At 45.0% G+C, this 24,633-nt stretch overlaps 1 protein-coding gene across 1 annotated transcript in view; it reads right to left on the bottom strand.

Moving 5' to 3' along the window:
- SPTBN4 (spectrin beta, non-erythrocytic 4) overlaps window positions 1–24,633 on the bottom strand; it is a 1,597,753-nt gene that overhangs the window by 1,091,760 nt on the left and 481,360 nt on the right. The window contains exon 15 of the mRNA XM_085625377.1: window positions 7,999–8,136. Coding sequence (XP_085481503.1) covers window positions 7,999–8,136 — 138 coding nt within the window. The remainder of the gene's footprint in view (window positions 1–7,998; window positions 8,137–24,633) is intronic.

Here is a 24,633-nt window from a genome sequence, read left to right as displayed (position 1 = left end):
GCAGCACTGGCAAGTCTACACGGGTTAGCATTTGGCAGGGAAACCATACACTGGACTGATGTGCTGCCCTCGTGCATTTTCAAGTCAGAGGTGCCAGTTCAACGCACGCAAGGGAGTTATGGCGCCTTTCACTATGAACACGGCTGAACGCAGGAAGGCAGCAGGATCGCGTTACGTATTGATGTGGCAGGTGCAGCAGTCATCACGCATGGCGACGTACAGCCGCGCACCTCACGTGAATTGTGCTGTAATGGAAGCTCTGCTCCACAGCCCCTGATTAATAGCCCGGCATCGTAGCTGCCAACGAAGCACAAAATGCTATCGCGCTCCCGAGGCCCCATGAGCGGCAGCGGCTGCCAGTTCTCGTTGCATGTTCACAAAGAAAGCAAGGTCAAACGGAGAAATCACTGCCGATAGGGGCAAAAAACCTGGCTTCCAGAACCAGCGAGCATTGCAGGAAATGTTCATCCCTGAACAAAAGGCGGTGGCAACTACTTAAAGTAATTCAATAAAATTCGGGCTAGACAAAAGCTTTATAGTACGGGGCGGTTCGAAATGAGGACACAGGGTAGGGATCGGCTGTACAGTTATTTTTAGGTCGTAAAGCATGCGAATTGCAAAATCATAGGTTTTTCAAAGGGGCTTTTTCTTATAAACTAAGGGGCACATGCATCAAGCCCGCATTTTGCTATTCCCAAATAGCGAATTTTACTTATTCGCTATTTGGGAATCGCAAAATAGTATGCATGTAGGAATCGCAAAAAAATGTGCGATTCGCAATTTTTGAATCGTTATTAGGAAATGTTAAGGAATCACAATTTTGTTTTGCAATTCCTACATGCATAGCAAACCTATAATTTTGCAATTCACATGATTTATGACCACAAATCAGTGATCGCAAATAGCGAATGCAAATCCTAGGGTGCCCCTGAACCACCCCACAAAAAAAAGGTAAGTGTGCACATGAAAAGCACACACATACATGGCAATTTGAAAAATGCATTTTTGTGCATTTTAAAAAGCATGCACCCGTTACCATCAACCTGAAGTTGATGGTAATTAGCGTTTCCTAAATGCACAGTTCGCATTTAGGAAAGGCTACATGCATCAGCATTAGGGAATCGCAAATTGAGAGTCCCTCAATGCATTCACAATTTAGGTAATCGCTAGAATTTTGATTACCTATATTGCGAATGCCAAAACCTATATGCATAAGAATTGGCCCGTTTGCGAACGGTAAAAGGCTTGATGCATGTGCCCCTAAAGCCCTTTTTCCGATCCATCACAAAATTACTTTAGAAACCCATAACAAATCACTATTTGCAAGGGGCATGTGTAGGGAATCTCTTCCAAACAGCGATTTGTTAAGATATGCATCAATGGTTTGCAACCAATATCCAGCCGCATAAACATTGACATTTTACCAACATGTCCACCAGGATTTCACCGGGATTTAACCCATTAGCAAATAGCAAGGGTCCTATTGAGAGACCTTCCTTTTTCTGAATGTTAAAAAAAAAAACATTTGTTGGGGACTTGACAGTGGTCCATGCAGGGGCGACTCCAGTGCTTAATTTGTAAAATAATAAGTGCCAGGGCCCTGACCTGGAGGCCACTGCAGCTTGAACCACCCATCGCCCTTTTCATTGCTGTCAAAACAACTACTAACCATCTTTCTCACCTGCAACTGGACAGTTCAGATTATTCCAGGTCCCCAAAGCTAAAGGAATAGCTGGGGAGGCTGGTATTAGTAATTTTTAAAGTACATTTTATCCACAAACAATCACAGTTATACTCACAGTGGCGGCTCCTCGAGGGAGTGCTGTGGGGTAGGGGAGGGGCAGGGTGGGGGTAGTAAACTCCGGCATACGGCCCGGAGGTAAGTAAATAAATAAATAAATAAAACAAATTACATTGCGTGCACTGCAACGCCAAATGGCGATGAAGTGCGCACAATGGAATTTATTTTATTTATTTACTTACCTCCATTCGGCCGTATGCCGGAGTTTACTAAACCCCACCTTGCCCCCGCCCGCCCCACCCCACCGCAGCATTCCCTCGATGAGCCGCCACTGTCTACTCATCTCTAAATTAGACGAGCATTGCCACCATGAGGCAAGCTGTCATAAGTGTGGTGTTGACAATTAAGTGCTGGTGCCAAGCACCAGAAACCAATTAAGTGCCGGTACTGAGCACCAGAAACCAACAGCTCAAATTAAGCACTGGGCGGCTCCTACGTGAATGCGGAGGAGCGTCGCTCCACTGCTCTGCGAGCAGGTCAAAAAGGAAAAAAATGATAACGCATTGTTATTATCATTTTATTTTTCTGTCGTTGCTCAGCTGGTTAGGGGCAGGGCTAGGCTGTCACAGAGGAGCAGGGGGAGAAGTGGTGAGCACTTTCTCAAGTGCACATGATGGTTTGGCCGGTCGTCTTGGGCCAGCCAAACAGTCATGCGCTCTTTGCATGTTCTCCACGGGGCTGTATTGTACAGCCTGGGGGGAGAACATGCACAGCCTCCCAATCCCTCTGAACGCCAAACCATGGTGCTCAGACCAATCACAATGCTGCTATCAGCAGCATCATGATTCTCTAGAGGAGTCTGGAAGCCTGGGTGCTTCCTGCCACAGGAGTCCTAGAAGAGGGCGAAGAGGACCGAGAGGCGGCGACTGGCAGGCAGGTAAGTGATTTGTTTTTCTTCCATTCCCTTCCCCAGCGACCCTCCCCCAAGTTACCTTCAATTAAAATGTGATCACAGATATTGTGGTTTTCTGACCCTAGCAGCCCACCACCCCTGTGATGGCATCCAGTTGAAGAGAGGAGTAATTTACGATCTACCTCATGAATATTGATGAGATAGGTTGGATTGCTACCCACAGCATTTCAAAATTTTGTGAACAGATCTATTAGTATATTGGTCGGTTTGCAAAATTCCCTCCCCCTCACAATAAGTCTGTGCGTACTTTGCAACCACTTTTTGGCAATAAAAATGTAATTCATCAGGCACTTAGGGGCTCATTACAATGGCGGTTGGATGAGCATCCGACAGCTGTTGAAGTGGTATTGATCCCGCCCGACAAGGAGTGGGTGGTCCCACCTGCCATATTTTGAACAGACCGCCATGTAGGAAGTTGGAAACTGCCCTTTTCTATTGTGGCTTGTGCTGCGGCCTGGAAAAGGGCTGTAGCACAAGCCGCAGTAAAAAAAGGCATTTTTCAAACATCCATGCACCGTGTGCCAAGCACAATGTGGTGCCTGGCACACAGGCCGCAGCAGAAAAAGGCATTTTTCAAACAGCCATGCACCGCGTGCCAAGCACAATGTGGTGCCTGGCATACAGTACATGGATGTTTAGAAGAGCAGCACATGTGCCTCCCTGACCACTTAACAGTGGCCCACGGGGGCCCTGCTTAGGGCCCCCAAAGTCCCTTTCCAGCCACCTTTCTATGGTGGTGGGACTGCCATGAACAGTCAGTCGGAAAGGGACATCGTGATCCTGGCTGCGGTGCCTGAGCAGGTACTGCCTCTATTCAGGATCCCAATTCCGACCGCCGCCTCGTCAGGATCAGTAGATCCTGTCAGAGGCAGCGGTCCATCACTTGACAGTCAAGGGTCCGACCGCCTGCATCGCAATGCGGTGGTCTGCCCGAAGAGCTGTCTGTCGGTGGGACCGTCACCAACGGATTATCAGTGGCAGTCCCACCGGCATCCTAATGTGCCCCTTAGTTTGTAAACAAATAAGTGCAGGAACACACCATTGTTGCAAAATGCCAGGGTTTCTGAAAAGCAAGGCTGATTAGTCTTGATTCCATCTCATGCCTCTCTCTTCCACCACTCTAAACTTCCAGTCTTTTTATCTCACTCGTGCAGGTTCTTTTTCATTTCTGCTTTCTTTGTCCCCTTTTTCCTATCATTCTCTTCCTTCTTCCTTCTACCTTGTGTGCTTTTCTCTTCCTCTGGGTCAAAGTCTGATACCGAAAATATGTCCAAGCCCTCAAAAAATGACTGTCATTGTCCCCCACCAGCAAACACTGCCACAAATTAAGCAATTCTTGAAATCTTGGATGTTGAGGAACAAGGAAGTATGGGCCAGATGTACAGAGCTAGTTTGCGGTTGCAAACAGCCCCGTTCGCAGAATCGGGCCATTTGCAACAGCAAAAAAGCTAAATGTACAGAGGCCCAATTTGCGATTTAGTAACCTATATTCGAATCGCAAATTGGGTTTACAATTTGGTATTAGGAAGATGTGTGTTCAGGGCGTCCCTTACTAATACCGACTTGCAGTGGTATCTGTGTATGTTTTGCCACTGAAATGCAGTCGCAAAACATTCACAGTTTACCACCAACTCCGAGTTGGTGGTATCCTATTCGCAAATGGGATGGGGTCTCCTGAGGACCCCTTGCCCTCTGTGAATGTTGCTGAAAACATTTTTTAAGAGCAGGCAGTGGTCCCCTGGACTTCTTGAAAATTAAAAGAAAACTTTTTTATTTTTGAAACACATCCAGTTTTCCTTTCCAGAAAATGGGCTGCATCTAAAAAAAAAAAAACAGCAGGCCACCATCCCTCTAATTTTAGCGATTCCCAGTGGGTTCGCAACCTGAAACTACCACATGAATATTATTGAGATAGGTCTAATTGCGACCCATTGGGAATCACAAAATGTGGCACATTAGTACATGGGTGTACAAATAGCGAATCGCAAAATTTCACTATTTGGGAATCGCAAAGGCAAACCTATGAACATCTGACCCAAAGTGCGTAGACGACAACCAGGAAAATCACAATGAATTGCGGAAAATGTTTTAAGTATTCACCAAGGTGGTTGACAGTAATGGGTAAGAGATAAACAGCAAGTAAATTTTCTTTAAAAAATCATTTTCAGAATTTGTCAAACATTTGATGGATAAGGTAAGGGCACCGCAAGGGACAATTCTGGAAAATCGAAGGACATTGGAGGGTTAGTACTACCAGCAATCTCGTTTAACTGATTGCTAAACACAGGAACGGTTCTGGAGGGAAACCACCAATGTTACGCCATTACTGTCAGGAAATCATCCAATCTGTACTTGAAACACCTAAGAAGGCCTTTAGCATAAAGAGCACATCACATGGACCAACTGTTCACACTATAAAAATTGTTTAGCTACGAATGTGATTAAAATTGTTTCTACCTAGTATTAGAAGATGGCCACATAGGCTCTTCCTGTTAGTGTGTGACATATTATATTCACTATTACCTCCTGATAGCACCAGTGTATCTTCTATGCCTGACAAGCCAACAGTTTCTTTTTCCCTATTGAATGCAATCTAAACCATGACTCAAGCTTCCCATTCTTTTAAAGTTAGTTTTATGTGCCATATTTGAGCCTTTTATCATGTCCAGCTATCCTTTTTAATCAGTTGTATCCACACTAAACACAATGTTCTAAATGTGGTCTCCTATTGAGATAAAATGACTTCCACAACCCCTTCTTTCAATGCCCCTGTTAAGGAGGTGTCCTATGCACCCATTTTTGAAAGCCACTGCCCCTGTTAAGGAGGTGTCCTATACACCCATTTTTGATAGTCACAGCATGACACTGTTTGCACCGTGTCTAGTAGAATTTGAGATCATGATTAGTCAGTCACCTTGATGGCTAAGAACAATCAACCGTCTGTCTAAAAGCGCTGTCCCCAATGTAGCACCTTGAGGAACTCCGCTATATGTCCCGTACAAAAAAAAACCACTAACGTCATTTGCTCCACTTTTATTACTATCATATCAGGAGTTTTCATTTTATTTTCAGAATTGATCACTAACCCCTATTTGATTTCATTTAAAAAGTTGAACCCCTGTGTGGACAGTGCCAAATGCATTTGTGTATTTCAAATATTAAATAGCTGTCTTATGTATTATGTCTCCGTTATTGGTTTTATGAGCACTACACCTAAATTCATGCTACTTTACTCTAACTAGCTTTTGTCTAGCGAGGTGTTTAAACACATTATCATGAGTTATGGCTTTGAAAGACACCTCTCTAGTCAAGTTATCAAATGACAAAAGGGCACATTCAGAAATGTTTTACATTATTGGCGAATGGATTCCTTCATTATTTCCACAGGAGGTCCAGCTGCTGCCCCTTTTATATTTATATACATACTTTGGCCCTAACAAGAGGGCATTTTTCACCACTTGATATTATCAACCCACAGACTCACACTTAGGAATACAAGAACTATCTGGCCATTTCTGCCCCGCAGGTCACAGGATCAATGGCTGGAAATTACGCCAACTATCGGAGGAGGAGAGCCTTGTCTTCCTGCAGGGATAGTGCCGTCACAGACGTAGTCCTCTGAGGAAGATATGGTCTAATTATGGGTGCTGAAACCACTTCTACTGCTGGCACACTAATAACAAAATATATTACACCGGCAGTGGTGGAAGGGACAGGTCTCATTTGCATGGGCATGACTGAATGCAAATTTGGACAAACTGGGTCCAGAGATGCATGTCAGAGTGCTAGCTGGCTGCGTTTACTGCCAGGAGAGCATTTACCACCAGCCTTTCCTTAACAGGAAGCTGCTTAACGTCAGGCAGTTTACAAGTTTACCATCCGGCAATGTGCTATGACCTTTTTGCCTAACGAGGGCCAGTAGGTTTGATTTAGTTTATCTTAGCCATCTTTCTCTCATTAACCTATATTGGATAACCATTGCTCTATACCATTTTAGATCACTTTTTACGTTCCAAGTAATGTAGCAAATTCCTTATAATTTCTGTCCAACACAGATGTACTTCCAGTATTGATGCAGTGTCATCTTCAGAAAGCATCATTCATATCTTCTACCTCCTACCTATGCTGTGGCTAGCAGGTATCTCTTCTCATTGGGACAGTAGATTATCACTTCCTGTATTGTGGGCTTTCTTAAGTTGCACTTGCACCAACCCCTTCTTCTCTCTGTATCCGCATTAAATATGAACACAAGTCATGCTTCATAATTCCTGTACTTTTCCTTAATTCGACAGTCGACAATTAATTACCCGTTCTTCACTAGAACCAGATCCAGAGTTGCTCCTTGACTGGTGCATTCCACGAAAAAACTTGCCAAATAGGTGTCCCTTACGACATTCACAAATCTCTCTTGTTTTACTGAACAGCACTTTTCCTTTACATTTCTGTACACATGTAGTTGTTCATTATATAGTAGAATACCCTACGCTAGCCACTTTTACCGGCTTAATACAGCATCCTCATTTACTGCACTGACATCTGGAGGTCTGTACAGGGTCCTAGGGTTTAGGATACCCCACTTACATTCGCTCATCTGCCTCTAATATCACTCATCACTACAAGTTTCAAATCAGTTTTAATATAAAACTAGAATCAGATACCATTTTCTCTTTATAATATGAAGAGATGTGGTTGATGACTTTATAATTGAATCACAGTTATCAGTCTTATATGGCCGTGTATGTCTATTCCACAAAATATCAATATCTTCTCAAAGAGCAAAAACTCGAATGTTCGGTTATATTTTCAACTGTCTTGTCTGTCATCAAACTTTATGTTTCACTTTACCTTCAATCCAAATTGTGCTATCATGTTCCACAATCGACTTTTTGTAATAACACCAATATCTAGAGGTAGAAAATACTGATACACTAAAATTTAATTTGTATAGAGGGTCTTCAATATTCAACTTTCTTACCATCTTGTAATTCTTTTTTAGGTCTTAAAACTTCAGATCCCTCCAAATGGATGTGCCCGATGAGCAGGTTTAGTGCTCTTACAAAATCAAATAGGATTGTGGCCACTGAACAGGAGTTTGAATGCAAGGCAAAGGTCATTGGATAATGGACTGTTAGACTAAAGTATTCTTCTTTTACAAGCTATGACAATAAACAATGAGAGCTGACCATTCATGGAGACAATATCATATGCCTGTCTTGGACCATACATGTTAAGCAGAACATTGACCATTTGTTTCACCCATAATTTGACCCAGAGCATCCTTTACCTGCTGTTTAAGTGGTCCTGGCAAGCCCGGACCTCAGAGGCGCTGGGGTGACCACCATCCACCAATTGCTGCACAACTTGATTCACATCCAGGATGCGTCCCATCAAGCTGTTCATTTCCTGGTCCAGACTTTCAAACCTGAATAAGTACAAGCACAAAATATTTATTACATGGATGGCCCAAATAATACGTTATATTATCAATGCTAGAATAAGGAACGGCTACTGCTTTGGAGGGAAAACCCTAGAGCTCTCTAACTACTTAGAAAAATAAACGAGCACTCATACCTTTCCATAAACCTAATGCCTCATGTTATTGATTTGTCCTTGATTTACTTCACGCATGTATACTGTTTGAAGCTGATACCTTCTGGCTTTCATCAAATATCCCACCATTTTCATAATCACTTTTAGCACTTTTCTGATGAGGGAAGCATAAATGCTTCATCAAACACCACCTAAGTGCAAGGAGCATCAATTACAGCACTTGAATTTGTTGTAAAAAGTATACTTATTAAACCAAATTCACTTGAGCAGTAGTCTGCATAAAAATAGTATACAAATGAATTTACTGGGGTACAAAACTCACAGGAATTGCCCTGAAAATCTCTAAGGTCATGCAGTAAAGACATTTGGTTGCTCAAACTAATTTTGTGTGCGCAAATAGTATGCGGAAAGCATAACAAAAAACAAATTATCTGAATACACAAAGCCTAATAATCTGGATTTACAAGATCCCCTTAATTAACAAAAATACCAAGGCCTAACTAATGATTTCATCCTTCCTTGAGTCAAGACCCTCACTACAACAGTCACCCTTAAAGGGTGGGCTCTCTTCCTAAGGATCACTGTCCTTTACCGGGACATTGGAACCCAGTAAAGGATTAGTTCATTATTTTTTTCATCCTGAGCCCTAACAGTAGATAAGTGGTGTCCACACAAGATCGAAACCCAGCAAGCATGCATCAATAATATGTAATATGAAGAACAACCAGAACCTCTACCGGGGATCAAAAGAATACTAACACTTTGTCTCCTTTTATATATTGCATTTCTATGCAACCCACTAAAATTATGGTGTGACTGTAAGAATAACAATATTGCTTCTTCATACTCTTCACCCACTATACAACCACTGAGCAATGGACTCTGAGTTGCTGTTTTTTGTCCTACATTACATTTCCACTTGTCTTTTTTTCAGATACCTTATACCTTTGGGGTTTATTAAATTGCAAATTCCTTGCATCTTTCTTTATCTTAAGAGCTTCCAGTGAGAGTGTTGGGTCCAATCAGACTCTTTTGTTATATTTCTAACGCATTGTAGAGGTATTGTATATTTCCCCAAAACATTGATTTTCCTTGTATGCAGCGGTGGCTCCTCCATTGGACGGAGGGGCATCACCTCACTTAAAACTTCCTTAAGCCCCAAAGATGAAAAATAAAATGGTAATTTTTTACCATTGTTTTTCATGCCCTGTCCAGAACCAAGAATCAGGACAGAGGTGGGGCCGCTGCTGACTGACAGCAGCAGGGAGGGGGTGGGCTGGCTGTGCACTGTTCAAAGTGGGCATGTCTTTTTGGCCGGGCGTCTTGCGACGGCCAGCCACACATGCGCACTTTAAACATCTGTAACCCAGCTATCTTAAGACAACTAGGTTAGAGCAAGCCAAAGCCTCCAGAGAGCTGTGGGGCACCAAGTGAAACCGCTCCCACCAATCCTAGCCCTGCTCTTATGCTAGTGAGAGCAGCACCAGGATTGGCCAAGAAAGCTGCTGCATCCAATTCCAGTTCCTGCGAAAGAAGAGGTTCGGACCATAGGAAGCTGTGTTTGTGTTAGTTAAGTGTTTGTTTTAAATATATTGTTTGCACACATGTTTTTTTCATATATTATTTGCACCCCCTCATAGATGCCAGCCGTCTCTGCTTGTATGTGCCTGCATCTAGTACCCATGTAACTGTGCCTGCAGAACACCACCTGTGGCCACAGCACTCAGGATGTGGCCATGCATGTATCAACTGCACCTTCCAGCGTGTCCCCTTAGGACAGGAATACTCAAAGTTTGTCCCAGGAGTTGCTTGTGGCGGTCCTCCTGACCTTTACATACCGCCCCCTGAGCTGCTGTTTGCTTGACTTAACAATGATATTATTGTTGACAGGTTAAATGAAGCGGAAGAAAAAAAAGCAAAGAAGGTGTCCTACACAACAACACCGCGGAAACACTATCATTTTAAATAAAACACGTAAAAATATGATAAAGATTCTTCATAATTCAAAAACTATATTACATGTACATGCTATGTGTCTTACCTTAGTGCATCAGATTATATCACTGCATTGAGAGGCATTTATGAAGAGTGATAGCTCTCAAGCCAGTGGCATAACACAGGACCCTGCTGTGCAGGGGCCCCCCTCAGCACAGTACTCTGGCCTGAGAGCTCTGATTAAATCTGAAGCGGGCCCCTCCATGTACCTTGCAGGGGGACCCCCTCAAGAATAGTTAAACCGGGGGGCGTGGCCAGGCTGCGAGGCAAGATGGCCGTGTAAGGAGTAGCTCTGGGACCAGCTGGTCTGCATCTGTGGTGCCGTGCTCCCCTCCTACCCCCCCCCAGAGTTATAGACATGGTCAGGGGCCGCGGGAGAGGCATGCAGTCTCCCGGGGACCCCCAGTTGTGCTGACACGGATCCTGCGGTGCTGGAGCTACCCTCGGAGGAGCTGAAACAGAACTGCTGAGCCCCTGTATCAACATCGGGTAATTGGTGGACCTATTGCACCAGGGAGAGGGCGGTCCGTGGCCTCCGGGAGCCACAGAGAGGGCGTACAGCCCCGGATTGTATGGGGAGCTCCCTTGTGTTGCCACCACCTTCACGGTCGGAGTGGGGGCAGATCTCCTTCTGGGGAATAGCCCTACTGAGGACCAATTGATTGCTCACAGGGGCGCTCTGGCATTTTCAACGTCCGCCGGATCTTGGCTCATTATTGGAGGCGGTGTGGCCGTTTTGCCCAGGTACTTGTGGCCAGACTGGTAGAACTTGGCGGAGGTCTTGATGGAGCGTGTCAAGACCGCATGGGCCAGAGGTCCAAAAGCTACGCAATCCAATAAATTGGACAGTTATACTGTCCCAAAAGACTCGCAACCATCCCGGATGTCCAGAGACTCGGGCTTGGGGGGCTTGGGTGAGGAGGAGCAAGAAATCTCGCTAAAAGACGTCATGGACGCCATCACGGGTGTTAAGACTTCCCTGGACACAGTGGCGATAGATGTCAACCTCATCAGGGCCAATATGGGCAAACTGAACGAGAAGGTCAAGCAAGTTGAACTTACCACTGCCAGTCTCGTTGGTGATGTCGCACAGCTTCAGGGAGAGATTTGCGACCTTCAGGACTTTCGCAAACTTACTGACCTCAAGCTGGACGACTACGCAGGCCGCCTGCGTCGCAATAACCTGCGCATCCTGTAGGTCCCGGAGAAATTAGAGGGACAATCCCCGGACCTCTTTGTCGAGGACCTCATTCTTAAACATTTGCAACCCACGGGCCTCAGTAAGTTCTTTGTCATCGAGCGCGCCCATAGGGTCCCGGGTGGCCGCCACAAACCGGGCGCTCCCCCGCAGCCCATGTTGGCGCGGGATGTGAACTTCCGCGACAGGGACATTATCCTCCAAAACTCCAGGGCGGGCGCGCCCCTGCGGTACGAAAACTCTGACATTTCCTTCTTTCCGGATTTTACACAGAGGGTGCAACGGCAGAGACGATTGTTCCTATCGGTCAAGCGCGTCCTCGGAGAACGGGGACTGAAATACTCCATGCTGTTTCCGGCACGTCTTCGTATCGAGGCGGAGGGGAGAGTGTGGCTCTTTGAGTACCCCGAAGCCGCGGCAGACTGGATCGAGAGCCGTGGAGCGAGGAGCCCGGCCGATCGTGGCAGTGGCGACAATGAGAACCGGCCTGAGGTGGTGAGCCATTCAGTGGCGGAGTCTGGACTATGTAAATGGAGCTGTGAGGGGGTGGGCATGGGTGGGGGGTCTCTACTTTCGCAGTAATGGGGTTCGTGGACTCAATTGGACCTGAGGTATTTGCATTTGGGTGGGTTTACATTTGTCCTTTTTTGGGGCCGGGGTAGGGAGCATTTCCCCCCTTTCTCTTCTCCTTTCTTTCTTGAATCCTCTTCTAGGGCGACAGGCACTCTGCAAGTTTTCTATGAGCAGTTCCAAGCCCAGAGTGCAGGGCAGCGGGGTGGGGGGCTGTTGGGTGGGAGTGGTTTGTTATGTTTTTGAAGCGTTTATCACATCAGCGACTATTATTACAACAGTGATTGGGGGAGTAGAAACACGTACTGTAATTTCGACTTGTATAATTCGCAATGGCATTAGGTTGGGACAGTGGAGTTAAATTGTTAAGTTGGAATGTCAATGGACTGAGGGACAAAATCAAGCGTAGTGTGGTCCTCCAATATAAAAAGTGCCATGCTCCTGATGTTATTTTACTTTTACAGTTGGTAATGTATGTAGGGCACTGCACAGAGGGGGCTACATACTGTTGGCCCATGCAGGGTTCACCACGGGCTCCCGAGGAGTTGGCAGACTTATGAAAAATCCTTTTCCTTGGTGGTGCAGGAAACATGGACGGACGACAGGGGGAGATATGCTGGGGTTTTCGGGCACCTGGGAGGGACATCCTATCACCCTCCTTTCGATTTACGTGCCTCCGGGCCTTCAAGTTGTCACGTTTAGGGACCTGGGTACACTGTTGCTAAATATCCCTGAGGGCCTGTTGGTGCTGGGTGGGGACTTGAATTATGTGGTCTCCGGTGATTTAGATCGTCATCCCCCGCGCGACCTCCCTCGTTCATCCTGCTGGCTACCTGATTTCCTCGAATCTATAGGGCTGGTGGACGGCTGGAGGGCCCTTCACCCTGACACTCTCCAATACACTTTCCATTCCGGGGCACATGGGAGCCTCTCTAGGATTGATTATTTTCCGATCCCCGCTTCTCAAATTACCCATGTCCGGGAAGTAAAACATCTCGCTATAGGCATCTCTGATCACTCACTGGCTGGCTTCACGTGGCTCTTAACTACAAACAGGTGGGGCGAGTGGCCCCCATTAACCCATGGTACCTTCGGGATTACCACATCCGCCGTGAACTCCTCGTCGCCATTGATAGTTACTTCAAAGAGAATGATGGTTCGGTGGAATCCCCGCAGACGCTTTGGGAGGCCTTTAAGGCGGTAATTCGGGGCCAGGCCCTCTCCTTGATCTTGGGTAAAAAGAAAGAGCGCAGGAGGGAGCTAGAGGCCCTGGAGAAGGCAGTTAGGCGGTTGGAAACAGAATTAGAATCGGATGTCACACCTGATAAGCTCCACCTTCTCAAACTCAAACAGCAGGACTATAGGGCGCTGGCGACTGACCAGGCTAAGACACTGGGACGAGCAGCGGGCATATGATGTGGGTGACAAAGCTGGGAAACTACTAGCTTGGCTGGATAAAAGGGATAGGGTGAGCAGATTAGTATCAGAGCTTCACGGGCACGAGGGTGAGTCCATTACAGACCCACAAGGCATAGTGGACCAGTTTGCGGCCCACTTTGAGGCAGTTTACACCTCGGTTTCTCCCTATTCCAAAGACGATTCCCGCCAGTTGCTCACTGATATAGTTTTGCCCAGACTGTCGGTGGTTAACCACGACTTCATGGAGAGTAACATCTCCAATGATGAAAGAGCAGCAGCAATATGATCCCTCACACCGGGCAAAGCGTCCGGCCTTAATAGGTTGCCGATCGAACTTTACAAACTCAAGCCAGACAGACTGGCCCCATACTTGAAGGCTATGTATGAGGACTCGAAAAGCACGGGACTTCTGCCCCTTGACCAAAGGATGGCCGCTATTGTTACCATCCACAAGGAGGGGGAGCCTAAAACTGACTGTGGGTCTTCACGGGAGTGTCTGTTTGTTTGCCGAAGGACTACAGGTTCCAGGAGGCTTGGGGGCAGAGTGACCACCAGCGGCCCCTCCCTCCCTCCCGCACCGGACTTAATATAACCTCGCGCCTCCAGCTTCGCGGGACACGCAGCGCCAGGAGAGACTTCACGGGAGTGTCTGTTTGTTTGCCGAAGGACTACAGGTTCCAGGAGGCTTGGGGGCAGAGTGACCACCAGCGGCCCCTCCCTCCCTCCCGCACCGGACTTAAAATAACCTCGCGCCTCCCGCTTCGCGGGACGCGCAACGCCAGGAGAGACTTCACGGGAGTGTCTGTTTGTTTGCCGAAGGACTACAGGTTCCAGGAGGCTTGAGGGCAGAGTGACCACCAGCGGCCCCTCCCTCCCACCCGCACCGGACTTAAAATAACCTTGCGCCTCCCGCTTCGCGGGACGCGCAGCGCCAGGAGAGACTTCACGGCAGTGTCTGTTTGTTTGCCGAAGGACTACAGGTTCAAGGAGGCTTGGGGGCAGAGGGACCACCAGCGGCCCCTCCCTCCCTCCCGCACCGGACTTAAAATAACCTCGCGCCTCCCGCTTCGCGGGACGCGCAGCGCCAGGAGAGACTTCACGGGAGTGTCTGTTTGTTTGCCGAAGGACTACAGGTTCCAGGAGGCTTGGGGGCAGAGTGACCACCAGCGGCCCCTCCCGCACCAGACTTAAAATAACCTCGCGCCTCCCGCTTCGCGGGACGTGCAGCGCTAGGAGAGACTTCACGGGAGTGTCTGTTTGTTTGCCAAAGGACTACAGGTTCCAGGTGGCTTGGTGGCAGAGTGACCACCAGCGGCCCCTCCCTCCCTCCCGCACCGGACTTAAAATAACCTCGCGATTCCCGCATCGCGGGATCGCGCGTGGGACACGCCGGGCGTAGCCCGGGCCAAGGGCGGGCCCGTCTAAGCCCGTCAAAGACCGGAGGAGACTGGACTGGGCCTCCCCTCCTTCGTTTTATTTTCAGTAAGATTTCAAGATCATGTATATATATGTAATATTGCCATTGTAAGTTCGAAACCCTTTCGTCTGCGATTGTATAGTTATTCATTGAATTTTGGTACCTGAGAATGGTCTCTTAAATATGGTATCGAAAACCAACCCGCATTGTGTAGGTGTAGGAACCGGTCTAGTGGGCACTATAGATGCCTTCTTTACAAAGGCAGTCACTGCTTTGGAGAAAGAGATAGCATTAACGGAACGACGACTATCTCTTGACCCCGTGTTTATGAGAAAGTCATCTTTGGGTAAAATTGCTACCGTACCATCACCTGATTCATTATTGATACAGAATACCCAAACACCATGCCTACAACAATAACTTTCAACTGTATTGGATATAAGTGGCTTTGATGCAAGCTTAGATTCTTTTATGGCCTATCCAATTGTGGAACCAGGCCGGCGGCAAATCCTCCTACCGTGTAATAGTGAGCTACCACCTGATTGTATCCACTCTGATTTAGCAGAGGGTAATGTTTCTAATTTAAAACGTAAACGTGGTGGAAAGCAGCACAAAGGTGCGCGTAATAAGAAGAGTAAATGTACTCTATCTATGCGCCAGGATAAGGGGGTTACATATAGGGATAAAAATTCTACTCAGGCAGATAATGCTGATCTTATCCATACAAGCTCTATTGTCGATATAACAAAAAGCACGCCTGCAACTGGTAGAAATACCGTATGCTCACTGGATAACATTGAGCATTTAGTTAGGTCTTTAATTTTCCCACTGTTAGAACGCACTAGACGGTTGGGTACCCAGACAGAAACATTGGAGAAAATTACGAGAGAGAATTCAGCCTTGCTGAAAAAATTAGGGGATATAAAAATTATAACAAATAATTCATCTGCACCACCTAAAAATATACAAAAATCATCAGTGAGTGCTAAATCTGGACAAGATATTAAAAACCCGTTATATCAGGAAGGTGGAATGATGGCAATTCATAACTCCAAGCAAAATGACAATGCCAGTAAAGAAACTAACACAGATAGCCTTAAAGTATGTATAAATAAGGTTTCAGATAATATTGCATCCAATCTGGATAAAACATTGGATACTAAAATCAAAGAACATAAAAAGAGAATTGATCTTCCACCGGACTCCTACCCTTATGTAATTGTACTCGCAGGGGTCCCGTAGTGGAGACACAATAGGGATGAAACCACGTCTGAACTTAAAAATAAGGTTATGTACTGGTTAGGGAAAAATAGACCTCTTAGACCTGACTTGCGGGGAGAAATTATTAACGTCCGCCGAGTAAATTGGCTGGGGCCCACAGTTAAAGAAATTAGCGGAGACTGCATTATTGTAAACTTTAGAGACCCAAGAGTTGTGCAATTTATTAGTGGTTTTCCAAATTACGGAAACCCTGGTGGAATTTTGTCTTTCGACTTAAGTTATTTCTACCCACCGGCCCCCTTTGTTGCTGTTGCTAGACAGAGACCACACAAAATACGTTATGAAGATAGGCCCCCAAACATCGGAAATCAACAAAATGTTCATAGGGTGTCTACGATGTATGGTGGCTTTATGCCGCACAACCCCCATTATTATCAACAGACAGGGGATCTATTTAATGTCCCTATTTACAACAGATTTGATTCTTTATCAGGTCTGGGGGGGGTGGACTGACCAGCACGGGAACAAGTATTTGATACCCGTGTGGTAACTTTCAACCCCGTTCCAATAAAGGATAGTCAGGGAAAGGGGGTTTTGCAAGATGAAGAAGCACAGAACCCGGTTGGTATCGAATCCGTATCCACTGAAAGGGCGGACGTTGTACAAATGGGGGCCCAAGATAAGAAAAAGGGACATTTAAATAATAATATAGTCAATAATATTAACCATAGACATGTCACACATGATAGGATTAAGGGAAATTGGACTATCATTCTTTGGAATATTGCCGGACTCAGGGCCAAGCTGGATAATCCGCTATGGCTTAAATTAACTGAATGCCACGATGTTATATGCTGACAAGAAACGTGGGCGAAGGATGTGTTTCATTTGAATGGTTTTAGAACAATTCTTACTCCGGCAATAGGCTCACCACATGGCAGAGCTAAGGGTGGGCTCTGCATATATGTTTCTAACTGTTTTATTTGTAAAACCATTGAGGTTTTTTATAATACCACCTACTATCATATTGTTGGCCTACATATGAACAAAAATTCCTGTATTCTGGTTATTAATCTATACAATAATGTTTCCCCGGCAGACACAGCATTAGTATTTAAAAAGCTTAGTTCTGAAATTAACTCTATTCTTTGTAACAAAGGAAAGGAGTTTGTCGCCATATGGGGGGGTGATTTTAATTGTGCAATTTGTAATAGAGCCGGAAAAGGAAACTGCGGTTTAACCTTGGACAAAGAGTCCACATTAACTCACTTTGAACACAATGGAAAGGGCGATGCCCTAAATGAGATCCTTTTTGTGAATGATTTAGGGTTTGCAAACACTTTATGTCAACCTGAGGTTTCGTTCTCTGCTACCTTTTGTGGCAGGGGACTTTACTCCGTAATTGACTATGTTTTGATCTCCTCGTGCTTTAGGGGAAGTGTCGGAAAATATGAAGTATTAGATATATCACTCAGTGATCATTTCCCTATTTAGGTGGAAATCATCAACCCCCGTGCCATTCCCGATAGTGTCCCTAGGTTCCAATCTAGAGATATTACTATCTCTAGACAGAATGGATATGCCCTGAAGTGGTCTAAAATTGTACCTGCCGACTTTCTTTCGAATCTAATCAAGACTTGCAATTAATGTTTTAATACTTGTTTGGACATTGCGTCCAGGGATCTTGAAGTACATAATAACTTTAGAACTATTATAACATGTATCAAGGAAAATTTGTGGGTCAGTTTGAAAAAGCATAATAATAGTAAAAGCGGAAAGAAGGGATGGTTTGATCAAGAGTGTACTAAGGCACACTCCAAACTTAAATTGGCACTGAATGGGCATGTTAGAGATAAGAAGCAGATCAGGGAACTTCGGAAATCTTATAAATTGGCAATTAAGAATAGGAGGGCCAGAATAAAGATGGAAGCATGGGAGGATTTATTAGGTGCTTCTGAGCGGAGAGATATGACAGCCTTTTGGAGGGCAGTTAATGCACCATATTTTAAGGACTACACCAAGGCGCGGATTGAGATTGCCATTGATGAGGATGAATGGGTGAGCTATTTTGAGTCCCTTTATAGTCCTGTTGCCCCTTCGAGTGAACTGAATAAGCAGGATATGCCCAAGACAACCACAAACTTTAAGAGCTTGAATCTCTCTTTTACTCTGTGTGAGGTACTGAAGGGTATTAGCTCGAGCCAGGGGGGAAGGCACCGGGTCCAGACGGTTGATGTTTTTAAAAATAACTTAACATTATGGGCTCCCCTACTAACTAGATTCCTAAATGCTGCCTGTAAGTTTGGCCTTCCTAATACCTGGTACGAATCAATAATAGTACCTATTTATAAAAAGGGTGATAGGGCAAGTTGTAAATGTTATCGCCCTATATCCCTACTCAATTCAACTGTTAAAATCGTGGGTAGGGTTATTCTAGATAGGTTGCAGTCATGGGCAGATGAGCACAAGATTATTAGCGACCTGCAATATGGTTTTAGAGAAGGGGTAGGGACTGTAGATCAAGGACTCAACTTATCCATTTTATTGGAAAAGTATACCAAGGCCAAGGGTGGGAGATTGTTTTTTAACTTTTGTGGACTTAACTTCCGCTTTCGACTGTGTAAATCACAGTAAACTATGGTTAATTTTAACACGATTGGGAGTTGAGGACAATATTATTAGTTTTTTAAGGGAGTTGTATAATGGGGCTAGGGCTACAATCAGATATGGTTTAAAAGGTGAATGCACTAGAATGTTCAATATTGCGAGGGGAGTAGGACAAGGTTGCATCCTTGCCCAGTTTTTATTTCTAATCTATATTAACGAACTTGAGGACATCCTGTTGAGGGATTGCATAGACATGCCTACGGCATCACAACGCCATATTCCGACACTAATCTATGCCGATGATGCCGTTTTGATGGCAAGGACCCCTGTTGCCATGCAAACCATGATTACTTCCTTTTGCACCTTCATGACCAGTTTGGATCTGAAGGTGAATTGTCCTAAAACCTTTTCCATGAATTGCGGCACCAAAACAAAACAGAGAAAAAAAGTTATGTTCATGGATTCCAAACCATTAGACTATATTTCTACCTTTTCTTATTTAGGAATTCTGTTTGATTGCTCAGGTCAGTGGAATCCTGCAGTTAAGGGGAGGAACATGTTATTTACTAAGGCCCTTAAACGTTTTAGCAAAAGGATGGGCAAGAAACCAGTCAATGAGCTACTGCGTATTTATAAATATAGCTGTGTGGCTGTGGCACCTTATGGTGCGGGAATTTGGGGCATCTCAAATGTAACTAGTTTACAGTTGACAGAGAATAGTTTTCTGAAATTTCTCTTAACTACGCCAGAGACCACTTCCACTTATAACATCCATGCTGAGCTTGGTATGTTATATATTGAGGACATCATTAGAATTCAGCCTGTCCTTTTGTGGTACAGGGTATGGACCGTAAATGAGTGCCATTTGAATCGTCTTATATTGAGGGACGCTTTAAAATTGGAGGGTGTGTATCGAGTGAAATGGCTGAGGTACATTAAAAGTTTCTGTGGCCTTATTGATCATTCAGAATTTTATGATGACCCTGAGTCTATGGTGAAGATCACAAGAAAAGATTTGAAAAGGCTATGAATTATGTACCTTGTGAAATTAAGAGAAAATACTGAACTGTCAAAAAAAACAGTGATGTCCCATCAACTGACCTTAATCTGGCAGGCTATTCAACCATATTTAACCCTGCGGTTGACGGAGCATGAAAAGTTTCTACTGATACATTTTAGACTTGGGTTTCTTTTTAGGTCTGTGAGTTTTCCTGTTAATAATGATTGGTCAGCTGGAATAAGCAAATGCCCCTGCGACAACCTATACACCCAATCGGATATTCATATTTTATTTTTCTGCAAATATTATTCTATACCTAGGGAAAGGTGGATTAAGCCAATTTTAAAGTATTTGAAACTCAGACAATGCCGACCTGCTTTTCTGATTCTTAGGAAACTTGAAGATATTTGTACGGTGGCATCTGTCTCTGTATTTCTTAGAAATGTTTATCACCTAAGAAAATCGATTATGTTTTAATGCTTTTGAGCTTATGTGCTTTTAAATTTATGTTTATTTTACATCCTTGAAATCGCCTGAAATGTGTTATAATATGTTCTATGTACTTTTATGGTTATCATTGTTTTATAACCGAATAAAGTCTTTAGATGATGATGATGACTGTGGGTCCTATAGGCCGATATCCCTGCTGAATGCAGAACCCAAGATTCTGGCTAAGCTCCTAGCTAACCGGCTTTTGACGGTGGTTGGGACCCTGGTTCACCCGGATCAATCCGGCTTCATATCACACCGCAACACTGCACTTAATTTGCGCAGGGTGCATGGTGTTCTAGGCAGGCCGGCCTCCATCTTGGAGCAGAAGCCCATAGTTTCCTTAGACGCGGCAATGGTGTTCGACACCATCGAATGGGCATATTTGTGGGCAGTATTGGAGAAGATAGGTTTTGGCCCAAAATATATACAATGAGTGCAGCTACTGTATTCTCAACCTCTGGCCCAGGTCGTAGTTAACAATAAGAAATCGGCCTCATTTGAGCTGGGCAGGGGGACTCGACAGGGTTGCCCCCATCCCCAATTCTATTTGGCCTAGCGCTTGAACCGTTGGCAGCTTGGGTACGTAAGGACCCAATGGTTCGGGGCATGCGCTGGTCTCCGGAATGGGAGGATCGTATTTCCCTTTACGCTGACGACATTCTCCTTTATTTGACCTCTCTGAGAAGATCCCTGATCGTGGTTTTAGATATCCTTGCGATCTTTGATAGATACTCCGGTTATTCCATAAACTGGAGCAAGTCCCTCCTATTCGTCGTGGCGGGTGATCCGCCGATCCCCCCACGAGGGTGTCCTATACAGATATGTACAGAAGGCTTTAAATATCTGGGTATCTTCCTCTCATTAGACCCCTCCCTCCGTTATTCTCATAACCTGGGCCCCCCCTTGCTCAGTCTGCGTAAAGATATTGACAGATGGAGATCGCTCACCCTTTCCCTGCTAGGGAAGGCTGCCCTCTTTAAAATGATGTCTTTACCCCGGTTCTTGTATGTCCTCCAGAACTCCTTAGATCCGATACCTGTGTCCTATTTTAGAGAAATAGAGAGCCTCCAAAGGGACCTATTGTGGAATAGCAAACCACGTATCGCTCTCGGTAAGCTTTCCCTGAACTGGTACGACGGGGGCATCACTCTTCCCAATATCAAATTGTACTACTGGGCGGCTCATCTGTCCTCCATTAACCACTGCACATATGCCCAGCTGGGAGACCCAGGTTATAGTATGGATAGATGGCTCCTCTCCGGGGGAACTTTAATAGAGCCCTCTACTCTAGGCCCTGGCGCTACACACTTACGGGCCCCACTAAACATGCAGTACATGTCTGGCATGCGGCCACTAAATGTCTTGGTTGGGGGCGTAAGCTAACACTCGCAACGCCATTATAGAATTCCAAACAATTGGGCAGCTTGTGGAGGTTTAAGGGGTTCGACAAATGGGACCTCATAGGTATTTCCCATATTGGTGATCTGTGGGACAAAACGGATATTAAATCATTTGCCGCATTGCAGCAACAGTATAAGCTGGCCGACTTGAAACGCTTCCGCTACACGCAGGTCAGACACGCATTACACACTCAACTACAGCCCGGGGTCACACTATCGGAATCATCCCCGCTAGAAGATAGAATACTTGACGGCCATATTCCTGACAGTACCATTTCACTGATATACAAAGAAGCTGTCTCCTCTCCCAGAGTGGTGGCGATATCAGCTCGTCTCCGACTTGTCCAACTAAAATTCCTACACAGGGTATACATAACGAGGCCTCAAATGGTGCGGATAGGGAGGGCAGACGAGGGAGACTGTAGACGAGGATGTGGCCAACTGGGAACCTTCCTTCATATAGTCTGGGAATGTGAGCTGATCCAACCCTATTGGTGTAGCATCCATGATATCATAAATACTGTCTTGTCCGTGCAACTCCGTATGGAAGCCCACAGGTGTCTATTAAACATCTGGGAGCCTACAGATTTGAATGTCTGCTTGATACAATGGGTCACGTTGGGACTAATGCTAGCTAAGAGAAACATCGCCCAGCGCTGGGGGGGGCACAGCTCCCTCCTATAGTCCGAGACTGGGAAAAAGACTTGGATTGGGCAATGTTTAGAGAAAAAACTGTATATGTGGCCCGCGGATGTCCCAAAAAATGGACTCGTGTTTGGGACTTGTGGAACTCCTATCGAGGAGATATATGTCAACCTCCCCTTACTCCCATTGCCGAAGATCCCCCTTCACCCTAGACCTTCCACATATTATTCTGTATACTGTGATTTATCTACTGCTCCCACGAAGCCTAAGGTACTACTTCCTCTGAAATGTCATTGTATTGCTGATGTTTATTTCTCAATAAAAAATGTTTTACAAAAAAAAAAGTTTCGTTAAACCACCGTCTCAAACATGAACTTTGAAACATTCTTGCCTTCTCGGCTATAACAAGATTGCCATTAGTAAACTAAGATGCATGTCAATTGTCATGTGCATGCTCTATGTGGCCTGGGTTAAATATTTTTACATGGAACAACATTATAGTTTATTAAATCATACAAGGTTTTGTATAGCGCAGATTCTGAACTCGTATATTTCAAGGTGCTCTCATATGAAATACTGAAGAAAAAGGAGGCAAAGAGAAATAAAACTATTTCCTAAAATTACACAATTTGGTCAAGTGGGTAAGCTCTGATTGATCCCAGGTTCTCTGGTTTCACATTGTACAATTCAGCCAGTAGATTTCCCCCGTTCATTTAACTTCAAAAGGTAATGCGTTGCCTTTAATTCTTTATGCATGATGTTAGAGTGTGGGTGGCAGACAGAGGTTTTGACTTGTTTTGAGGATCCAAGAGAGCCTGGAGCTTAGCCAGAGTGCAGCATCTGGCTTGAGCTTGCCTCCATCCTTCAATGGCTCGCTTATCTCTATCGTATAATGGCAACTAAAGAAACAATGACATAAAAAGGATGTGATTTGACTATAATCAAACAATTTGGTGAAGTAGGAGTATACCAACACCACAGTGCAGGACTCCTTGTTTTAAGATTCATAACTTTCTTACAACACCATATTTTAGTGAGTGGACTATGACCTTAGGAGTTCTCTCCCTGTGGGTAAAATAAAATGATTGTTAGGTTACAGCCATGTTTTTTTACTACATACTTACTACTAGTGTTTAGTTAGGTTCAAGTTTTTCTGATCTCTGTTAATAAAAAAAAGCAGAGAAATATGTTCTGAAAGTGATTCCTAAGAGCGCACAATTTGTCACAAGAGCAGGCCTAGATTAATTAAACAAAACATGCCTTCTGCTTCAATAGTTTCTATCTTGCTCATTATACAACTGGGGTGTAAGTGGTTACCTTTCCAGACTTTAAATCTAGATTTCACAACCAACTTTTTTGGTAAAGTATTGAAGCCAGGATTTGTCAAGTCTCATCGTGACATGGCTAAACCTTTCCCACTGTTCCATGCCTTGCGGTAGAGGTTGGTTGGGGGCTTGTATTCTCCCACCTCGTTGAATTTAACACTTTGTGGGAGGTCTTTGTAATTGATTTTTATAGCACTTGCTACCTTAACAGAGCCTGTTTTGAGGCATTCCTAATGTTTACAGATAAGAGATTAAACGCATACATAAATTGTGCAGCCTAAGGTTCCATTTCATTCTAGTTCAATAATCAAGTTACTTCCTTTGTGCACTCGACCCACCAAAGGTAGTGACAGCAAGCAGAGAAGGCTTACTCCAAGGTCCGGTTGAGGGATAGCAGCTCAGCTACAGCATAATGCAGTTTATCAAATATGTGACTCTTCTAGACCCTAGGGGCTTAATTTAGAGTAGAAGTAAGGATGAAACAATCAAAAAAAACTCCACGACTCACTGTGACACCATGTATATCTTTCACTTCCCTCATGCCCACCTTCAAACCTCCCTTCTGCTCCCTGGCATCAATGTGGCCCTCGATCACACCCTAGACGATACTCTTTGGCCCTTGATAAAATGCTTGAGAGTTCTCATGCCTAAGGACAAACCTTACACCTGCAACACTTGCCCCCACTGAGTGCAGTCAGTGGATGAACTCAGCAGGGTGAGGAAATGATGCTTTTGCCCTGCTACACCTGCCCCCCACCGGCACAGGGCATGGAAATAGACAACATCATGCACCTCTACCCTTCCCAACAGTATCCCCTATTCCATTACTTGGTGCTCATATGGCATGGCCAGTGCCTAGACACAAGCCATGCCCTTTGAATACTGGGCACATACATGGTTTTTAGCCATTCCCAGTGCCCTGTCCCCATACCGTAAATACATGAGTATTGAAATAGGGCGCAGAAATCAGTCATGCCCAACACTTTACCTTGAATTCCCTGTGAGCATGACAGCTTGCAGTCATGATCTGCAGGTACTTATCAAATTAGGAGTTTTTAATAGCACACACATCATTCCCCG

Source organism: Triturus cristatus, chromosome 9 (genome assembly GCF_964204655.1).
Source record: "Triturus cristatus chromosome 9, aTriCri1.1, whole genome shotgun sequence".
Taxonomy (NCBI): domain Eukaryota; kingdom Metazoa; phylum Chordata; class Amphibia; order Caudata; family Salamandridae; genus Triturus; species Triturus cristatus.
Note: the sequence above shows the minus strand (reverse complement) of the source record. Positions and strands in the feature narration are given on the sequence as shown.